The sequence below is a fragment of the Humulus lupulus genome, chromosome 5, assembly GCF_963169125.1.
Source record: "Humulus lupulus chromosome 5, drHumLupu1.1, whole genome shotgun sequence".
Lineage (NCBI taxonomy): Eukaryota > Viridiplantae > Streptophyta > Magnoliopsida > Rosales > Cannabaceae > Humulus > Humulus lupulus.
The window spans coordinates 222,084,938-222,104,057 of NC_084797.1; the positions used below are offsets into that span (position 1 = coordinate 222,084,938).

The following is a 19,120-nucleotide window of genomic DNA, read 5'->3' on the forward strand; positions in this document are numbered from 1 at the left end:
TGCCTATGTTTCATGCTAATTGAAGACACATGAGAAGAACTACCCCACACATGACTTGGAACTTGCAGCAGTGATTTTTGCCTTGAAAATGTGGAGATGTTACTTATATGGGGAAAAGTTTGAATTATAATCTGATCATAAGAGTTTAAAGTATTTCTTTACTCAAAGAGACTTGAATTTGAGGCAAAAAAAGAAGGGTTGAGTACAGGGCAAATTATGATTTCACTTTGAAATATTCTCATGGAAAAGAAAATGCGGTTGCTACACAGTGCTACTTCAACAAGTTAAGAAATGTAAGTGGCAAGATGAGAAATTGAGACTTATCTGGAATCGAATATGAAATGGTGATCAGTTAGATGGATGGACAGTAAATTCCAAAGGATTCTTATACCATAAGGGAAGATTGGTCGTTGCAAATATCCTTGATCTTAGAGAGTCGGTTATGATTGAGGCTTATCGGTCTAAATTTGCTGTACATCCTGGAAGTACAAAGATGTACCAAGACTTGAAAAGACAATACTGGTGGGACGGTATGAAGAGAGATGTGGCCAACTTTGTAGCTAAGTGTATGGTTTGCCAGTAGGTTAAAGCTGAGCACCAGAGACCTTCGGGGTTGCTTCAACCCTTACCTATACCAGAATGAAAGTAAGACAATATCACAATGGACTTGGTGATAGGATTACCGTTAACACCATTAAAGCATGACACTGTCTGGGTGATTGTTGATCGTTTGACCAAATTTGCTCATTTCATTCCAATTAGAAAGGACTATAAGGTTTCTAAACTAGCTCGACTTTATGTGGGTAATATACTTCGACTGCATGGGTTCCTTCTAGCATTGTTTCTGAGAGAGATCCTCGATTTAGATCAAAGTTTTGGCGAGCATTGCAAGAAGCTTTAGGAACTGAACTTAACTTGAGCACTACTCACCACCCTCAGATAGATGGATAGTCGGAGAGGACTATCCAAACTTTGGAGGACATGCTTTGTTCTTGTATTTTGGATTTTAGGGGTAGCTGGGGATAACACTTGTCATTAGTGGAATTCACTTATAGTAATAGCTACCAGGCCAGTATAGGCATGGATCCTTATGAGGCCTTGTATGGGAGACCATGTAGATCACCTTTGTGTTGGGCAGAACCAGATTTGCATGTCATAATTGGATCTCAAATTGCTAGTACTACTGGGAAGATCAAAGTATTTTTTTTTCTCCAAGAGAGACTTAAGGTTATTCAATGTCGTCAGAAGAGTTATGCCGATCTCCACCGACAAGAAGTTGAGATTGAGGTTGGTGACTCTGTCTTCTTGAAAGTTACTCCCATGCGTGGTGTGACGAGGTTTGGAGTGAAGGGTAAGCTAGACTCAAGGTATATTGGACCTTTCGAGGTTATCGAGAGGGTTGGGGAGGTTGCTTATCGATTGAACTTGCTAGCGTGGTTGGGGCATGTTCACAATGTGTTCCATGTGTCGATGTTGAGGAAGTATACTCCAAACCCATCGCACATCATTGAGTATGAAGCTATCTCTCTTCAAGAGAACGTGACATGTGAAGAACCAGCGTGGAGAGAGGAACAAAACCCACTATACCATTCCAGTCAACTCGCCGTTTTTCTCCAACGAGATTTTGGGTATCTCTGCCCCTTTGGAAACATTTTCCGGCGACACCGGAGGTCATTTGGGAGAAGGGGCTATACTTTCGTGATGTACTCATCGAGAGGATCGTTTTGATATATGCCATGCATATATTCATTGACGTTTCCGGTACCGCCACCAACCGTTATTGTGCACCGCTTGGGTGAGGTTTCAGAACTTAAAATTTTAAATATGGTCATATTATATGTCATTGGACACGAAGTTGAATAAGGAATGCTATGATGATAATCGTTTGCTCATTTGGTGCACGTAGGAAAAATGTGATATTAAAATCAGACTAAATCACTCTAAGATCATCGTTAAGCTTAGGAGAGTCGCTTTGGGCTTGGATTAAATTCTAAGGAGGTATCTAAAGAGGTAGGGACTCAACTTGACTATTGGGCTTATTTTACTCGTATTGAATTGCATTAAACATATTCCAATTTTGATATTTAGAAAGTATTTTAAAAATTGAAAACTTAATCTGCATGTTTTCTGATCTGTTCTGAGGGCACTGGGTGCCAAATATATTTTTGTTCACTTATTTATGCAGATTATGATTTTTGGGTTTTATTCAAATGCAGCTGTTATGCTCCCCAATTTTCTAAAATATAAAGGGAATATGTTTCTTTCTTTTTATGTTTACCTGCATTTGGTTATACCGATGAGAGCCATAGTGATCGTGATTTGTGCATGGTATTGTTTCACGACCTAGTCTCTGTGTCATCATAGGTAGATCAGGTGTCCACTCACCTGTAGGTGTAAAGACCTAGCATCTGTATACAGGAAGTGTTCTAAGCCTCCCCCTTGTGGTGGGTATCAGGTCCGGCTATCTGGTTTAGGATGTCGGATTTTCTATGGTGGGTAACGGGAACTAGGGATTTAGTGAACGATGTGATGTGCACTTGTAGCTATGTTTTTATGATTATTTGTGGTTTCTCTCTATTTTGGTTTATACATGATGAGGTATGTTTTGTTTTCAAAGCTAACCATGCAGGGGTTGTATTAAACTTTTGGGTCCTATGTTAGTAGTTGCTTTCCTACTGGGCTTTATAAGCTCACCCTATCTCTCCCATTCCAGGAGCCTAGTGATGCGAATGTGGAAAAGATGAATTATCGATGGAGCCATGTGTTTAGCCTATTTATATTTCATGTCATTGTCTTATCTTTTGAACATTGTATGAATTTGACTTCGAATCTAATGATCGGTATATCTGAATGAGCTATGAAATAGTTAGGGATGAGGAGTGGTGGATGTTAAGTATTATTTTGGGTGCTTAGGACTTATTAAATTTATCTGTTTGGTGATTACATAACTGTGGGAATATTATTGTTCTATGTATAATGATAAATGATCATGCTTTTATCACTAATATTTTTATATATAATTATAGGAGTTATTCCATTATTTTAACTTATAATTATAGTACTATTTAAAATAAATTAATTGATCATTTATAAAGTCTATTTTCCAACAAGGGTCAACGTTTGACCTTGGACCACTCAAGTTATGGATATTACAAATCTGCCACGGCCTAGGGCTCGGGTCGTGACAACTAACACCATAAACGTACACATAAAATCATATCATAACATATGCTATTAACATATCATAACATATACTAAAAACATATTATAACATATACTATAAACATATTATAACATATTCCATATAAGACTATACTAATAATGGTGATTATGACATGTGATAAACCATCTACATCCCCTGTCTAATATTTGAGGTAGGTTAGATCACATGTAGTGTATGATAACCCATCTACGTCCCCTGTCTAATATTTAAGGTAGGGTAAATCATAGCATAACATATTAAAACATAAACTTATCATAACATATTATACATAACATAACATAAAAGCATTACATATCATTCAAACATGCAAGATCTAGCCTATTTTCCTTACCAAAACTGGGATATTTGAGAACAAATGCGGGACTTGGAACACTCTTAAAACCAAAAATAAATTGGTGAGTATTTCTAAAGAGTAAAGAATAAATGTGGAAACTAAACCTTCAAGACGAAACTTAAGAAGAAATATCTTTTAGTTTCAAGAGCCTAATCAAAACCAATATCACAAGTTAGGATCTGAATAAAAGAAACTAAGAAAACTAAAGAGTTTTAAATGATTGAACTTAAAGAATAGGGGTACCGTAGTTGACCTTATGGATTGGTCTAACTCCAATACCGAAATATACTAAACCTCACTTCCCAAGTATTTTATAAAGCTTAAGAATGGAAAAGCTTTTTTCCTTTCCCACCCAAGTGTATCACTCTTATGTTCTCACTAACACCTTGAAGTATGATCACAGCTGAAGAGTGAGGAGAAGGGCTGGGTTCTAAGTCCTATTTATAGAGTTCTAAGAATAAAAATCTTCTTTTTGGCTTTGAATAAAAATAATGAATTTAATTGAAAATATTTGAATATTCTTAGATGGTTTGTCTAGTCGTTTAGATCTTGTTGAGATGGGTATAAGACACCGCTTGGCACCTGAAGAGAAAGGTAAACGCACATATTTGCCTCCTGCTTGTTTTACATTGTCTAAAGAAGAGAAGCAAGCCGTATGTCAATCATTGGCAGAGATGAATGTGCCTGATGGTTATTCATCGAATGTTCGAAACTTGGTGTCTATGAAAGATTTGAAGTTAATTGGAATGAAATCACATGATTGTCATATATTAATGCAACAATTACTTCCAATTGCCATTTGTTCAGTTTTACCAAAAAGAGTTCAAGATAGTGTGACAAGTGTGTGCATCTTCTTTGATCAACTATGCGGAAAAGAATTGGAAATGAAGAAGTTGAATGCATTGCATGATGAAATAATTCAAACTTTATGCAAGCTTGAAAAATATTTTCCACCATCTTTTTTTTGACATCATGATACATTTGATGGTCCATTTAGTAAGAGAAGCGAAGTTGTGTGGGCCAGTTTAGGCGAGATGGATGTATCCATTTGAAAGGAATATGAAGGTGTTGAAAGGATATGTACGTAATCACCATCGCCCTGAAGCTTGTATGGTTGAGTGTTATTTAGCAGAAGAAGCTGTGGAATTTTGTTCAGAGTACATGGTTGGAATCGACACAATAGGAATTAGCAAACCACGGAATAACTCGGATGGAGTTGATAGAGGATTATGAGGGAAAGGAATAGTAGTGACCATATCTCGTGCAGAATTAGATCAAGCTCATTTAATTGTGTTGGAAAACGATCCTGAAGTTCAACCATATATAAAGTAAGTTATAAATTTAATAAACATTATGCTCATTTTTATGTATAATTGAAATTTTAATGTTGTACTTTGTATTTGCAGTGAGCACATGAAGTTATTACAATCAATGATTCCAAACAAGGTTAAAAGTAAGCAGAAATGGATTAGAGATGAGCATCATAAAACATTTAGTCGATGGTTGAAAAATACTATTCTAGCAAGGTTGGGAGAAGAAAACCATGGAGTGTCGACAGAGTTAAAATGCATATCATTTGGAGCAAATGTTCATGTAATAAAGCACCATGCTTACATTGTTGGAGGAAAAAGATTTCACACAAAGTCAAGAGATGATGCTCGAATGGTTCAAAATAGTGGAGTAAGTATTGTTGCAGAAGCAATACATTTCGCTAGTGCAAAAGACAATAATCCAGTAGCTGGTACTATGACATATTATGGGGTTGTTGAAGAAATATGGGAGCTTGATTATTCCTTATTTCAAATTCCTCTTCTCAAGTGTTCTTGGGTGGACAACAATATTGGGGTTAGAATTGATGAACTTGGATTCACTTTGGTTGATTTAAGTAAGAAAGGTCACAAGAATGATCTTTTCAGCGTGGCTACCCAAGCAAAACAAGTGTTTTACATAACTGATCCTGCTGATGATAAATGGTCAGTTGTTTTAGGAACCCCGGAAAGGCAGTTTATAGAATATGAAAATGACGAAGAAAATGATGATTTGTTTCATGACAATTTTATTGTTGGACAACCAATACATGAGCAAGTTGAGCAAATCCATGATTTCAATGAAGATGATGATGATGGGGAATACATTAGAAATGATATTAGAGACGGAATGTGGGTAGATTGTGAATCAACCAAGAAAAGAAAAAGGAAAAGAAAATGTGTCCAGTGAGTAATGTATTCATTTTTATGTTAAATATGTATTTATTTATGTCATAATTGTAACGTTAATTCTTGTTTATGTCCAGATGACAATTTCTGAAGGGGAGAACACACCAAATAGGTGAGGCCCAACAAAGAAGAACAATATCAATAATAAAAAAGCTAAGGGAATAAAGATAAATATTAATTTTAATGATAAAGGTCAACCTATAGGGAAAGCATATAGTGAGATGCAATCGTACCTTGGAGTTAAAACTAGGAGAACAATCTCTCTCAATTATAAGGATTGGAGACAAGTCCCACAAGAATTGAAGAATAGAATATGGGAGGATGTATATGTAAGAAAATATTTTAATTACTTTAATATATTGATCATTTTCATGAATTACTTTGCATTTCATTAATCATTTTCTTTCTATTTCAGGGTGGCTTTAACATTCCAGAAAATTGGAAACCAGAATTAATTAAATGTGCGGGAAGAATGATGAGAGATTTTAAGACCAACATCACTAGTGACTACATCTACCCTTTGGCAAAAGACGGTCTAATAGATGAACTCCAAATCCTTCCTAAGAAATATCCAGAACTTGACCAAGAAGATTGGAGGACCTTTGTTAGCCACCGTTTATCTCATGAGTTTATGGTACTATTATGTATATCTATTACGTATATGATTTATTAGTTTTAAAATATTAATAATTGCTTAAAAACTTATCGTTACTTATTTTATGTAGGCTTTGCGAGAAGCACAACGTGAAAGAGCTCTCAAATATACTTCGAGGCATCGTACATCTCGTAAAGGGCTTGCCAATGTTAGAGAGGACTTGGTAAGTAATTCACATCACTATTTTACAACTGTCAACTTGTTATGAAGAATATTGCACTCACCAACTTTAATTAATTGTTGTATGTTGTAGAAAAATGAACAAGGCACTACAAGAAAAAATGCTTTTAATAACACCGAAAATGTGTTATCAAAACATACCATAACACTTTTTGATGTGTTAAGACTGACTATGTTATCGTACGTCAGGGTACTTTACATAACACTTTATCATTGTTATACAGATGTGTTATTATACTATCAACGATAACACAATTTCTGTGTTATTTTAATAAATAGATAAGTGTTTAATTATGTTATTTATAGTCGATTATATAACACATTTCAATACTTATAAATTTATGTTATACTACAATTTAGTATAACATTTTTTTTTGTGTTATACTACACTTTAGTATAACACATTTTTTGTGTTATACTACACTTTAGTATAACACATTATTTGTGTTATACTACACTTTAGTATAACACATTATTTGTGATATTAGCTTAGAGAAACATAATCTTTTTTTACTTACACAAAACTAGGAAAACAAATATGAAAGTTGAAGCCAAATAAGGTAACATAAATAGATTTTTATTAATTACTCAAATGTAATTACAATATTTAGTCTACTAGTCTAGGCTTAAGAAATCTTATTACAACATAATTTATGCCCAATTCAGATTACTTTATCACTAAATACAAAACAAGAAATGTATACAAAAATTAGTGAAATACATTCTTCCATTCTAAAGGCCTCAACTACAAATGTTGTCAAGAATTGCTCCAAAGAAATCATCTCAATATACCTACACATTGTAAAAAAAAAAGTCCTTTTATTATTAAGAACATAAGACTTAAGCTAGTTTCCACCTGTAAGCATATAAAGTTTAAATTAAATTTGTAATAATTCCAAAACTTGACGAAACAACAGGGTATAACAAGATGTACTACCGTGCAAAACAACGACTGAAGCAACAAAACATGCAACTTAAAACAAGGCTTCTGAAATGTATCAAGATAACAAATATATCATTCTCAATGATAAAAAAGTATGTGAGGAAGAATTGATTCCAGAACTCTAAATTCTGTCAATATATCCCCAAAAAAATTAAAGAATAAAAACAGAATCACACTTTGACTTCTTATACAACAAAATCATAAAGAAAAACAATAAAATAAAAGTGCACCTGGAAACTTCTTTAGCATCTTTAATATAAAGTTTAGCCCAATTTCTGCAATAAAACTAAAAATAAAGTTAGAAAAAAGAACTCTTTCTAATAAAAAGAAAGAAGAATGTCACCTGGAAACAAGATAATTCTTTGATAACCTTAACATTTAATGAATGACACATACCTCTCTTTAGATTAAAAACCTTCAAGCTTTTCTTTATTATCAGCTGCATTAGATGAGTGGACAGTAGAAGCAAGGCAAACTGCATCCAAGAAGTAGCCACACTAGGGAAAAGGATCTCGGCTTTATTAATTCTATTGTCTAAAAAGTAATTCAAGGTTGTTCCTGTCACCATTAAAGATCGCAACAGAAGCAAAAAATCCAGTATCTATAAGAGCAACACAGATAAACATCAACATTTAGAAATGGTCAGAGAGAGAGAGAGAGAATGAAAGAAAGGACCTATAACAACTGTTATGCTTCCAGTGATCACTTATGTGAATGATAAGCCAACAAAAGCCCAAGCATACTGAGTTGAGAGATTTCCAAGGCTAAGTACCACCCCTCCTGCCATTGCAAACATCACAGAAGACCAATTATCCCGCACCAATTACCCTAACATGAATCGAAACCAAATACATACAATACAATACAACTCCATTATGGCAAACATATTCATATATTTCATAAAATTATGCATAAAACAATATGAATCTACTTTCTCTAGTATAAGTATAGCTGTAATATCACAAAGATATCTTTCAAGTATAGCTGTAACGAATGACTCTGTACATGAATATTAATGCTTTCTTTAGTTTCTCTTCTTTAGACTATAAGTATCTAACTTTAAAATGTTTCTATATCTTGGTTCCCATAGGTATCAAGTGTTTTCCTTTGTTACAGAATAAAGATTGTAGGGAAAGATAGAAGAATATCACAGGCAGAGGAAAAACACTTTATCTGAGATATAGTTGATTTCTGACCACTTTTTGGTCAAGATTGAAGGTGGCAAAATAGGTCAAACATGATAATACAACTTGAAACTTGCATTAAGTTTGCTGGTTTGGATTTTAATTATAAGGGGGTTGAATTAGTTTTAAGTTGAGGTTTCTAACTTTGTATAATAAATGGGTCGTTTACAGGGTTGACTTACCTAACTCAAAAATTACGTGTAGAAAATTAGACACATGTTTGTTTATGACTTTGACTTTATGTATTTTATGTATTTGACTATGAGATTATATTTATAGTTAGATATAGATTTTTGTGAAGGTTTTTTTGTTTTAATCCACCATGCTTTTCAAAACTAGCAACTTTACTTAGAAGTTAGAATTTAATTGGTTAAAGGAGTTTCAAAGCTTCAGTCTCAAACCTATGATTCATGTCCAGCTAGTAGAGAGAAATGTTTGCTCTTCTAACGAGTTAGCCATTTACTTAAAGATTATCTAAGTTAATTCTGTTTGATCATCCAGAAATAGTCTTGTACATTTTTGTGACAGTAGAGTATAAATGTTTTTTTGTTTTATTCAACCTTTTTCAGTTTTTTTAATGAGAAAGGAAAATAGTTATTATTACAGCTTCTGGATAGTTAAAAGCCTCACCTTCTCTAGTACTAGTCAAGCACAAAATCATGATAGAGTAAAGAAAATTTTGAACTTTTCTATTCTAAAGTTTATAGTATATGAACTAGTTTATATAACTAACTAAACTGCCATATAGCCAATTCACTTATCAGTGATTCATTGAGAATCATCACATACTTTAATTAACTTATGAAATATATGGAATGGATGCAACTTAGAGTTTAGTCCCTTCATGTTGATTGCAACTTATAGTTTAGTCCCTTCACTTATCTTTTTTATTCTCTCTTTTCCTTCTGAATATGATTCAAACCACTTGTAAAAAAATGTGACTGAAATTAATTGTATATTTATATAAATAATTTTTACACAAACATAATTCATTATATGTATAATTTCATTGAATTTCCTGTAACACAAGTATAGGAGCCAAAAAAGGGAAACACCATAGTTTTCATGCCCAAAACATAAGAAACACAAGTATCAGATTAAAAGTAAACAAGGAATTGAAGAATCAAAATAAATTCAAAGAGAAAAGAAGAGGTTACAAAACTAAATGGGTCAGTTTCTGAGTTGAAAAAAATTCTGATACAGGGAGCTATGTCCCTTGACTACCATGATATGGCATTGGAATTTTCTCTTATGTGGTAACTTTTTTGACTACCACTTAATTGTTTATATTTCTAATGATAATATATTAATATTATTTATACTAAGAGGAAAATATTGAAGAAAAAGCAATTAGTTTTTCAAGAAATCTTTAATATTATTATGGTTTTCTCAGATTGGAGTGGCAGATCAGTGGCCTTAAGTTCAACATTTTTTCTTTCAAACATATCCTTGCTGCTCCCCACCCTAACTCACTCTTTCCTATTTATTTTATTTAAAATAATTCAAAATCGAATCAGAATCAGAAAAGAGCCAGATTAAGCAGCAAGAAGGCTTTACGAAGAGTCAAATTTGAATCAACAAAGAATGCTTAATAGAAAGAAACTTACTTTGTTTCTAATATCATAACAAAAGCTTGCAACCAAATACATCCAGAGAGAGCAACCAATGAGATCTCCTCCATTTCACTTTTTTCATAAGCGTAGGCATGTATGCTGATTACAAATACAACAATTGCCTGGACAACAATCATGCTAGGAATCAGTATCAGTGGATCAAAAGCAACAACCATCTCTATATTTTGAGCAACCAAAGTTTTGGTCAATGTAATGGTTCTCTAAGTAACATCTAAATTTAAGTTCAAGTTTTGTCGAAGTGCTTAAAACTAAATAATTCAGCAGGCCTGAATATAAAAGAACAAAAGAAGCAAAAATAGTTGTTTAGGAGTTCGACTATTTTAAAAAAACACAACTCACATGAAAAAGAGATCTTCCAAACCATCCAGCGAATGTGCTAGGATTCAGAAGTCTGTTCCCAAGAATAAAAAAACAAAGTGCAAATTAGCATTTTAGGTTAGACAGTAAATTCCCATTGGCAATTCTGATGGGAAAAATATCTCAAATAAACATTAAAAATCAAATGTGAGGTGAATTATCCTATAAAGAACCTTCCCGCTTGACAATAAAACAAAATTTGTGGATGCTGCATCACTGTTTCTTCACTAAGATCTTTGTCCAGGACACTGACTAGAGCAGGAACACTAGTGTAGAAAACATTATAAGCCATCAAGCTAACATAATTAAAAAGACTAGTCCCTGAGACACCTGAAACAAAAGAGAAGCTGAAAACATGCCAAAGTTAGTACACCAGACATTTAAAAAAGAATAATATACAAGATTAGAAGGAATAATGTTTACATGTCAATTATAAAAGATATAAAAGTTGAAAACAAATGGCAATGTCCAGGAGAACTCACAAGATCTGAATGAAACAAACCACCAGAGACTTGTAAAATGAATACTGGGATAGAAATGATGTACAATTGTATGAGTAACGTCCATGGACAAGTATTAATATTTTCAGAAACCTAAACTCTGCAAAACAATAAAATAATACCAAAACAAATCACTCTACCCTGTTCGTTCTGTCAAGTTTCCAAAAAGTGAGAGGAGGGGTTTAAGTATCAGCAACTTACTCCCAATACTATAATCAGCTGCTCTTGCTGCTTGCAGCCCCTCTCTCCCACTGATTCCAACTCCAATGTCAACTTTTTGTATCATTCTTACATCATTCCCTCCATCCCCAATGGCCAATGTTCTATAATCACATGATTTTAAAATCTCCACAAGTTGCAAAATAGAGTTAAACACAATATGTACTTAGGTATTCAACATTTTATGACATCACACGTAGAGTAAGAGCCTTTAAATTTGGAAAACAATGACAACAATAAAATAACTAAAAAATAATGTGACTAACTTTGTTTTAGTAGATGTATCAGAGATAATTTCAATTAAGATGTATTAAGACCAGTTAACTATACTAGGTAACAGGAGGGTTAATCTGCTAAATCATCAACAATCAATTTCACGACTCCAAGTGCTCCCCAGCAAAAAATTTTAACTCCAGAAAACATACTTTTTTAGAAAAACATATTATATCTTTTCTAGCTTCAAATCATGTCCATGAACTCCAATCCCCATTCAAAAGATAGGAAACCTAACTATACAACATACCAGTTTCATATGTTTTATATAGAGAAATATTATAGTTTCCCCAAGGGGATGTCAACACATAGCTAATGTCTACCAGATCCTGGTCATATTAATTTAAATTTTAAAATGTACCATGTATTTAATCACAGGTCCAGTGATAACATATAGCAGGTACTGATAAGGAGTAACTGTGCTTTCTGTGATGGTGTTACTCGACAACATATAGCAGTCCTTGACAATATTGCTAATTCAGTCAAATTTGTTCGATAATGCTTAAGTGCAATTTCAAGAGCCCAACCATCAACAACAAATGCCACATCTTGTTGAAAAGTGAAAAAAATAAGAAGACAAACAAGCTCATCAAGATACAATCAGAAAACAAAAAGTATCGAGAAAAATTCAATAGCTTCTTCACAAAAACATCCCAATATCTACAACAAACATGTACACATTTAGTGTACATAACCTTATCAAATACTCCCACGTCCATCACAACAATTAAAAACAACTAGATCCATGGTTTGGAAAAACTTTTGAAGAAGCCTACATTTTGAAACCATTTCAATCTGAGACATGGAAAATAAAAAGTATTTAAGCCATCCTTTTTTAATGCTTTCTTATTATGTGCCATTTTACGAACTAAGGCTATGTTTCAATTCTTATGAATCTATGCTTATTAAATTCTTATTTTTTTTTTCATAATTTTATGATATTTTAAATGTTGTTCAACTTACACCTCAATCCAATTCAAAACCTACCTTTCGATTCAATTGAGAAAATTGCCTTCAATCCTGATATAGTTTTTTACAACCTTTGACTAGAAAAATGAAATTATACTTATTAACACACAACAGAGTGAGCTTGAAAGAAACTTAAACTGTCTGATATAAGTATAACAATGAACTTTTTTCAACATTTTGATACAGCCTAGAATGTTAATAATGGCAAAGATAATCTAAAGTTGATTTCTCACAACTAGGAGCTATATATAATACCTTAGGTTCTGAAGTTGTAATCCTCATTGTAAGTAAAACTCTCTCTAAACTTCTGCCGACTTCATCTTCTGTTTTGCCATTAATTGATAGAAGCTGTCCTTTTGGCTCTATCAAGTCAGAAAGCATAACATAAAGCAAATAATATTTAATGAAAATTGATAATATTAAAGAGAGGGAAGAAACATATCCCTTACAAAGCTATGGAAGGCAACAAACTCAAACCATTAAATTAAGAAATAGAGCCAGGTAGAACACACCATAACAAGTTAAAGTCACCTCTCTATTTAAGCCACACAAGTCAATCTTTAGCCCCAATTGTCACAACCCAATAATTTTTTGTTATTTTTCCAATTACATAAAGGGAATTGCAGAAAGAACTAAAAGTATGAAAGAAAAAATAGACACAAAAAAAAAATCAATCAAGTGAAAAAGTTAATAAAGTATTTGGAGCAAGGTAATTATCTTAAACAACTAGAGACATTAAGGCCAAGTGTCAATCTCATTTCAGATAATATACTCGATTCTCCTTTGCTCTTCTTCTTCATTACATTTATCTAATATTTAGCCTATGTGCTTATAGTATATATACAGAGAGGAGGGGTGGACGGAGAAGGAAATCGATTTGCAGATTATTGAGGGACATTCTAAGAGACGAATTTGTATTATATGTAAGGAAAATTGGATTGAAGAAAATTACATAGAAAAAATCAAACGACACTTCAAAACAAGATATTCACATCCATCTCAATTCTCTATGACCAGTTAATTCTGTCCAAGACACAAAGAAAGAAGAGAGCTGACAGAACCTGTTGGAGGAGTCCCTTCCTACGCTGCTGCTACTCAGAGAGAGCTAGCCGAAAGCCTGTTGGAGAAGTCGCTGTCGGTGGGTGCTCTACTTCCTCCGCTGCTCGGCTTGCTAGACTGTTCGTTGCCAAAAAATATGGAGAGAGAGTGTGAGAGCAGAGGTCGGGGGAGGCTGGAGGTAGAGAGAAAGACACGAGAGGGAAAAGAAAATCAAACAACCCCATTAGATTTATTCCCAAATTAAGCTCGATTAGCATAAAAAACCAATGACCTAGATCAATAACACCTAAAACTATATATCCTTACCTGGCTTGCTAAGACCGAAGAGGAGTGAAACAACCCAACGAATGGAACCCTACTGACAGAGAGATAGAGAAAGACGAGAGAGAGATGGAGGAAATGTGAGCTCAAATTTGAAGCAGGGATGATGAAACCGAAGATAGAGTTCGGATTTTGCTTAGCCGAAGAAGAAAATGGTGAGTTCGAAATTGGTGTGATTTTTTCTAAAAAAATGTATAAGTGGCGGGCTCCCAAAATATTACCGCCTTTTTCATTTGCTACATATATAACATTTACCATAATACTTTTTCATTTCTATTATATTCATGTGTTATGGAAATGGGTATTTGGTGTAGTGAGGTGTGGCAGATGTAGAATGGTACCAAGTTTGGATAAGAGCACGAGAAAAGAAGAAGGTTCTTGTCACAAATTTAGACAAACAAATTGAAGCAAGAATTGTAAGTGGTTTTAAGCAAGTATTTTAAAGTAATGTAGGAATGATAAAGTTCTTATAAGTCATTAATATAAGTGATCACTGGTTTCTTTGACAGAATGAGCTGAAAGAAAAAGCTAGTAGTGGAGAAATCATTGCAAAGGGTCGGAATGACATATTAACACAAGCTTTAGGGACACTTGAGCACCCAGGCCGTGTTAGAGCACTTGGGCATGATATTATTTTTTATTTTTTGCATTTAACTTCATTCTACAATATTTTAGTTTTTAAATAAATTTGGTTGATTATTATAAATCATTTGCGAAGATTTCGTTCGTCTTTGGAAGAAAACCAAAAATAGCAACAGAAATGGCTAATTTTGTTAGTAAGAAAGATGCAGAAATTGCGAGGCTTAGAGCAGAACTTAAAGCTTTAGAGGAGGAAAGAGCTAAACAAGCAGGTGGGATAGATGATATGGATGAACACGACAACGACGACGGGCAAAATGACGAAGAATATCACACACCGTACATGCAGGATGCGTTACTTTGTTCAGATAATATTCATAATGTGGTGGCAGAGGGTGTTATCATTGATGGGGTGGGTCCATTGACTATTCATGGTGTTCAATTGACAGACGAATACACGAGGGTGCGAGTCACCAAAATGTTACAAGAGGATGCTGAAATCCCATGTTCTGATGGGGAGATACGCTATGTTCGAGATACTTATGACGTATTCATTCCTTGGCCAAAAGAATTAGTTATGACTGATCAGGTATAAAAGAATTAGTTATGACTGATCAGGTACTTATGACGTATTCATTATTTTAATATTATTTTAACTTGATCTTGTGTAGGGTCCTCTAAAAAAGAAACCTCCTATGTCAAATAGCCCATCCAAGGATAAGACAAACCGTAATTCTCTGACTAGCCCACACACTACAACAATCTAACTATTTAATGACTCTTTTCAATGACCTACACTTATGGTGAAGGTCATGAAAAGTTGTAGAGCATATTTCATGTCCGTTAATGAGGGTCATGAAATATTATATATCATGGCTGTAGAGTCCAAGAACTTTACTTAGCTAATTGTTTAGTAGTATTATAGTATGTTTAGTGTTATCTTTGTTACCATGGATTTTTGGTTCAGACCGGGAATTATTTGGACACTCGTAGTAGTACTTATAGATTTTCTAAGTTTAATCTATAGTTTAAGAATATTAAGTATAAACTAAGGTTTGATTAATGTGACTGATATTAAGGATTATATTTATTATATTATAAGGTTTAGACATCAACCAATAGGATTTTAAGCACATGTTATGAATGGTAATTAAGGATTAAGTATTTTGGAGGATTAAATTAAATAAGGGTAAAGTTTGAATGTTATAGGGTCAGTCAGCAGCTTTGATTACGTTGAGGGCTTAGTCAAGGCTGTTTACTCCATTCAAACTTAGTTAAAAATGTGTAATTTCGTGTTTAATTATTCAGCGTGTGCCGATATATCGCAGCTATAGGGGGCGATATATCGCAGCACGTAAATACAGAAAACACGAAACGATGCACGGTCGCCTCGGGCATACTGGCCCAGGCGATATATCGCCTACAGGGGGCGATATATCGCCTCCTCCAGTATGTTTTCAAACGTTTTTGAATTCATTTCCTTTCAGCCATTCAAACTCCTTCAACAGTCCAGCATCTTTTGAACGAGTCTTCAGCCTCTGCTGAACGATTATTCAAATGATTTTCACCTAAAATGCCATTATTTTTATTCAAGTAAAATCAAGATATTTTCATTCCCAAACTCTATAAATAGGACCTAGTACCCAGCCATTATTCACCATTTGCTCTAAGTTCAGAAGCTGCTAGTGTTAAGTGAGTGTGAGAGTATAAACACCTGGTTTGGGGAAAAACTATAAGCTTAAACATCATAAGCTTATCAAACACTTTGGGAAGTGAGTTCTATAGTATTTCGGTGGAGGTGTAGATTGGTCTTTCAAGTCTTTGAGGTAACCAAAACTCTAGTTCCTTTCTGTATTATGTTATTTTCTTTCTCATAGTCTTCTACTCAATCTCTAACCTTAATCTTCATTTTGGTTAGGGAATCTAAGTTCTTGAGCACATAAGTTCGGTAAGCATGTTTCTCAAATGGTTTAGTCGTTCTATCTCTTTCATTTCATCTCCTTTCTTTAGACTCACTCTTTCTTATGGTTTTAGGAGTGTTCCAAAAAGTCCCAACTCAGTCCACATATCCCGGTAACTTTGGTAAGGAAAATAGGCTAGAATCAATATGTTATGTGCTTATGTTATCTATATGTTTTATGTTATTAAATGTGTTATGATATGTGTGTATGTTTGTAGGCTTGGGCATATGACCCATATGGATAACAAGACCCCAAATGGGTTATGGGCATATGACCTACTTAGCTAGTAGGACCCCACTAATTCCATGGGCATATGCTTGTTTAGTCTATGGGACCCCAAGTAATAATGGCCATTATAATAAGTGTATGTTATATGTATTATGTTAAGTCTTTATGTTTCTTATGAAATTATGTTTATGACTATGTGTTAGATTTTTCCTTGCTGGGCATTAGGCTCATTCCTTTCTGTTTATGTGCAGGAAATAAGCTTTAGAGGCGGAAAGATTCGTGACGCTTAGAGGATGTGTATCGATGGTGAATGGAGTCAAGGGGCCGAGCATTATTCGATTCGAGGATGTAGTCTCATTTTATGTTTTTATGATTTTATGTGTATTTTCCGCACCAATTGTGTAATGTCTTTTATTTTAAATCATCTTTTGTTTTAAAAACAATGGGATCCCATAATCCTTCTTAGTATTCTGTTTATTTGTAAATAACTCTTATTTTGCAAGTTACTCAATAAATTATGGTATTTTCGTAAAATGTAAGTTTTATGTATAGTTTCGTTAATGGTCCAAATAGTCTAGATTAGTGGGTCATTACAATGGCTCCCTTTACAAGAGATATAACGTAATGTGGGTCATTATATATAATTTTTAAATTTTAAATTTTATATTTTACATTTCTGTGTACTTTTTTTTTAAAAAAAAACAAAAAAGGCCAAGGAGCGACATGAAATAATCCCTGTGCCCGCACGCCCTTTCCCCTACCATTTTCTCAAATTTTTGTTCTTCTTTCCCGCTACACCATATTGCTCTTTCTCTCTATCTTTGAAATGGCAAAGAGCCATTTTTTTCTGGCTTTGAAATCTCCATAGATACCTCTGCCTGTCCTCATCTTTGTACCCTCTTCGCCTCTATAATAGAAGTCCCCACGATCACCATTCGAAGACCTCCAGTTTTCGGATTCAACGGCATCTTCGTCTCCCCACACGGAGCACAACATTCCTTCATCGGAAGCAAAAGAAAAACGTAAGTCCGAACACACCTTTGCGTTGATTTTTCTCTTAGATTCTGAGTACCAAATTCATGTGAAATGGTTTTGTTGTGTTCATAGTGTTGTGTAATAAGTTAAGGAAAAGAAAGAACACACCAAGAACCGGCCACAGTAAGAGGTATATATTCATAGATTTCCTTCGTAGTTTACGGTTCCGATTTTATATTTTCATTTCCTAGGATGGCTATGAATTTGTGGGGCATTTTATATGGATTTAATCTGTGTTTTGGGACTAGAACCCGTCATTAAGGGTTTAGAAATGGTTTAATATGATAAGGCTTGAAGTTTGTGATGTTTTGGTGATGGGTGATGAATGGTAGATGCGGACATGGAAGTTGGCTCCATGGAAGTTGGCTCAGTTATTAGAGCTTGGTTGTGAGGGGGTGCCATGTTTATCTCATTTTGCTTCAGCCATGTTAGAACTTGAAAGGGAAACCGATGAGAGAGAAACAAACGAAGAGCACTTGGTGTTCTTGAGGGTACGATCAGGTCCAAGGAGTTAAGAGCAAGGTGAGTGTTTTTTCTTGGGTTTCCATTGAAAATACCGACCTTGAACACGTTTATTTAGTCTCTTAATCCCTTGTAGAAGAAAGCAAAGGAAAGGAGAGAATGATCTTGGGAGTTCAGTACAAGAATAGTCAAAAGAAAAACGTAAGTCCGAACATACCTTTGCGTTGATTTTTCTCTTAGATTCTGAGTACCAAATTCATGTAAAATGGTTTTATTGTGTTCATAGTGTTGTGTAATAAGTTGAGGAAAAGATAGAACACACCAAGAACCGGCCACAGTGAGAGGTATATATTCATAGATTTCCTTTGTAGTTTACGGTTCCGATTTTATATTTTCATTTCCTAGGATGGCTATGAGCCCCACGCCACACTATTGCTTTTTCTCTCTGTCTTGGTTTGAAGGTAAGCCACTGCACTCACTCTCACTCTCACTCTCACCTTGGTTTTCTTTTGGGTTTTCATTGTTTCTAGCAATGTAAAAGAAAAATTCAGACAGTACTACATATCACGGTTCTTAAAACAACCAGAGGGAAATAATTTATAGCTATTTGATATCTTATAATATATATTTTTTTAAAACTTATAATATATATATATTTTTCATTCAAGCTTTTCCTATTTTTGGTGATATTGATCAACATTTCTTTTCTATGCAAAATATTGAATTTGGCAACAAAGGAACAGAGTGTTAATCAGGGAGAAAACACATAGTTAATAATGAAGCTATAT

The 19,120-nt window shown here is 34.0% G+C and overlaps 1 protein-coding gene across 1 annotated transcript; it reads right to left on the reverse strand.

The window, feature by feature from the left end:
• Positions 1 to 10,338: 10,338 nt before the first annotated feature.
• LOC133779976 (phospholipid-transporting ATPase 2-like) lies at positions 10,339 to 17,831 on the reverse strand. The gene is made up of 9 exons (XM_062219867.1): positions 17,708 to 17,831; positions 12,943 to 13,049; positions 12,426 to 12,513; positions 12,137 to 12,266; positions 11,428 to 11,549; positions 11,209 to 11,326; positions 10,900 to 11,073; positions 10,709 to 10,760; positions 10,339 to 10,470 (listed from the first exon to the last, which is right to left on the reverse strand). Exons 1-9 carry the CDS (start codon positions 17,829 to 17,831, stop codon positions 10,339 to 10,341), a joined length of 1,047 nt encoding a protein of 348 aa, XP_062075851.1.
• Positions 17,832 to 19,120: the final 1,289 nt, after the last annotated feature.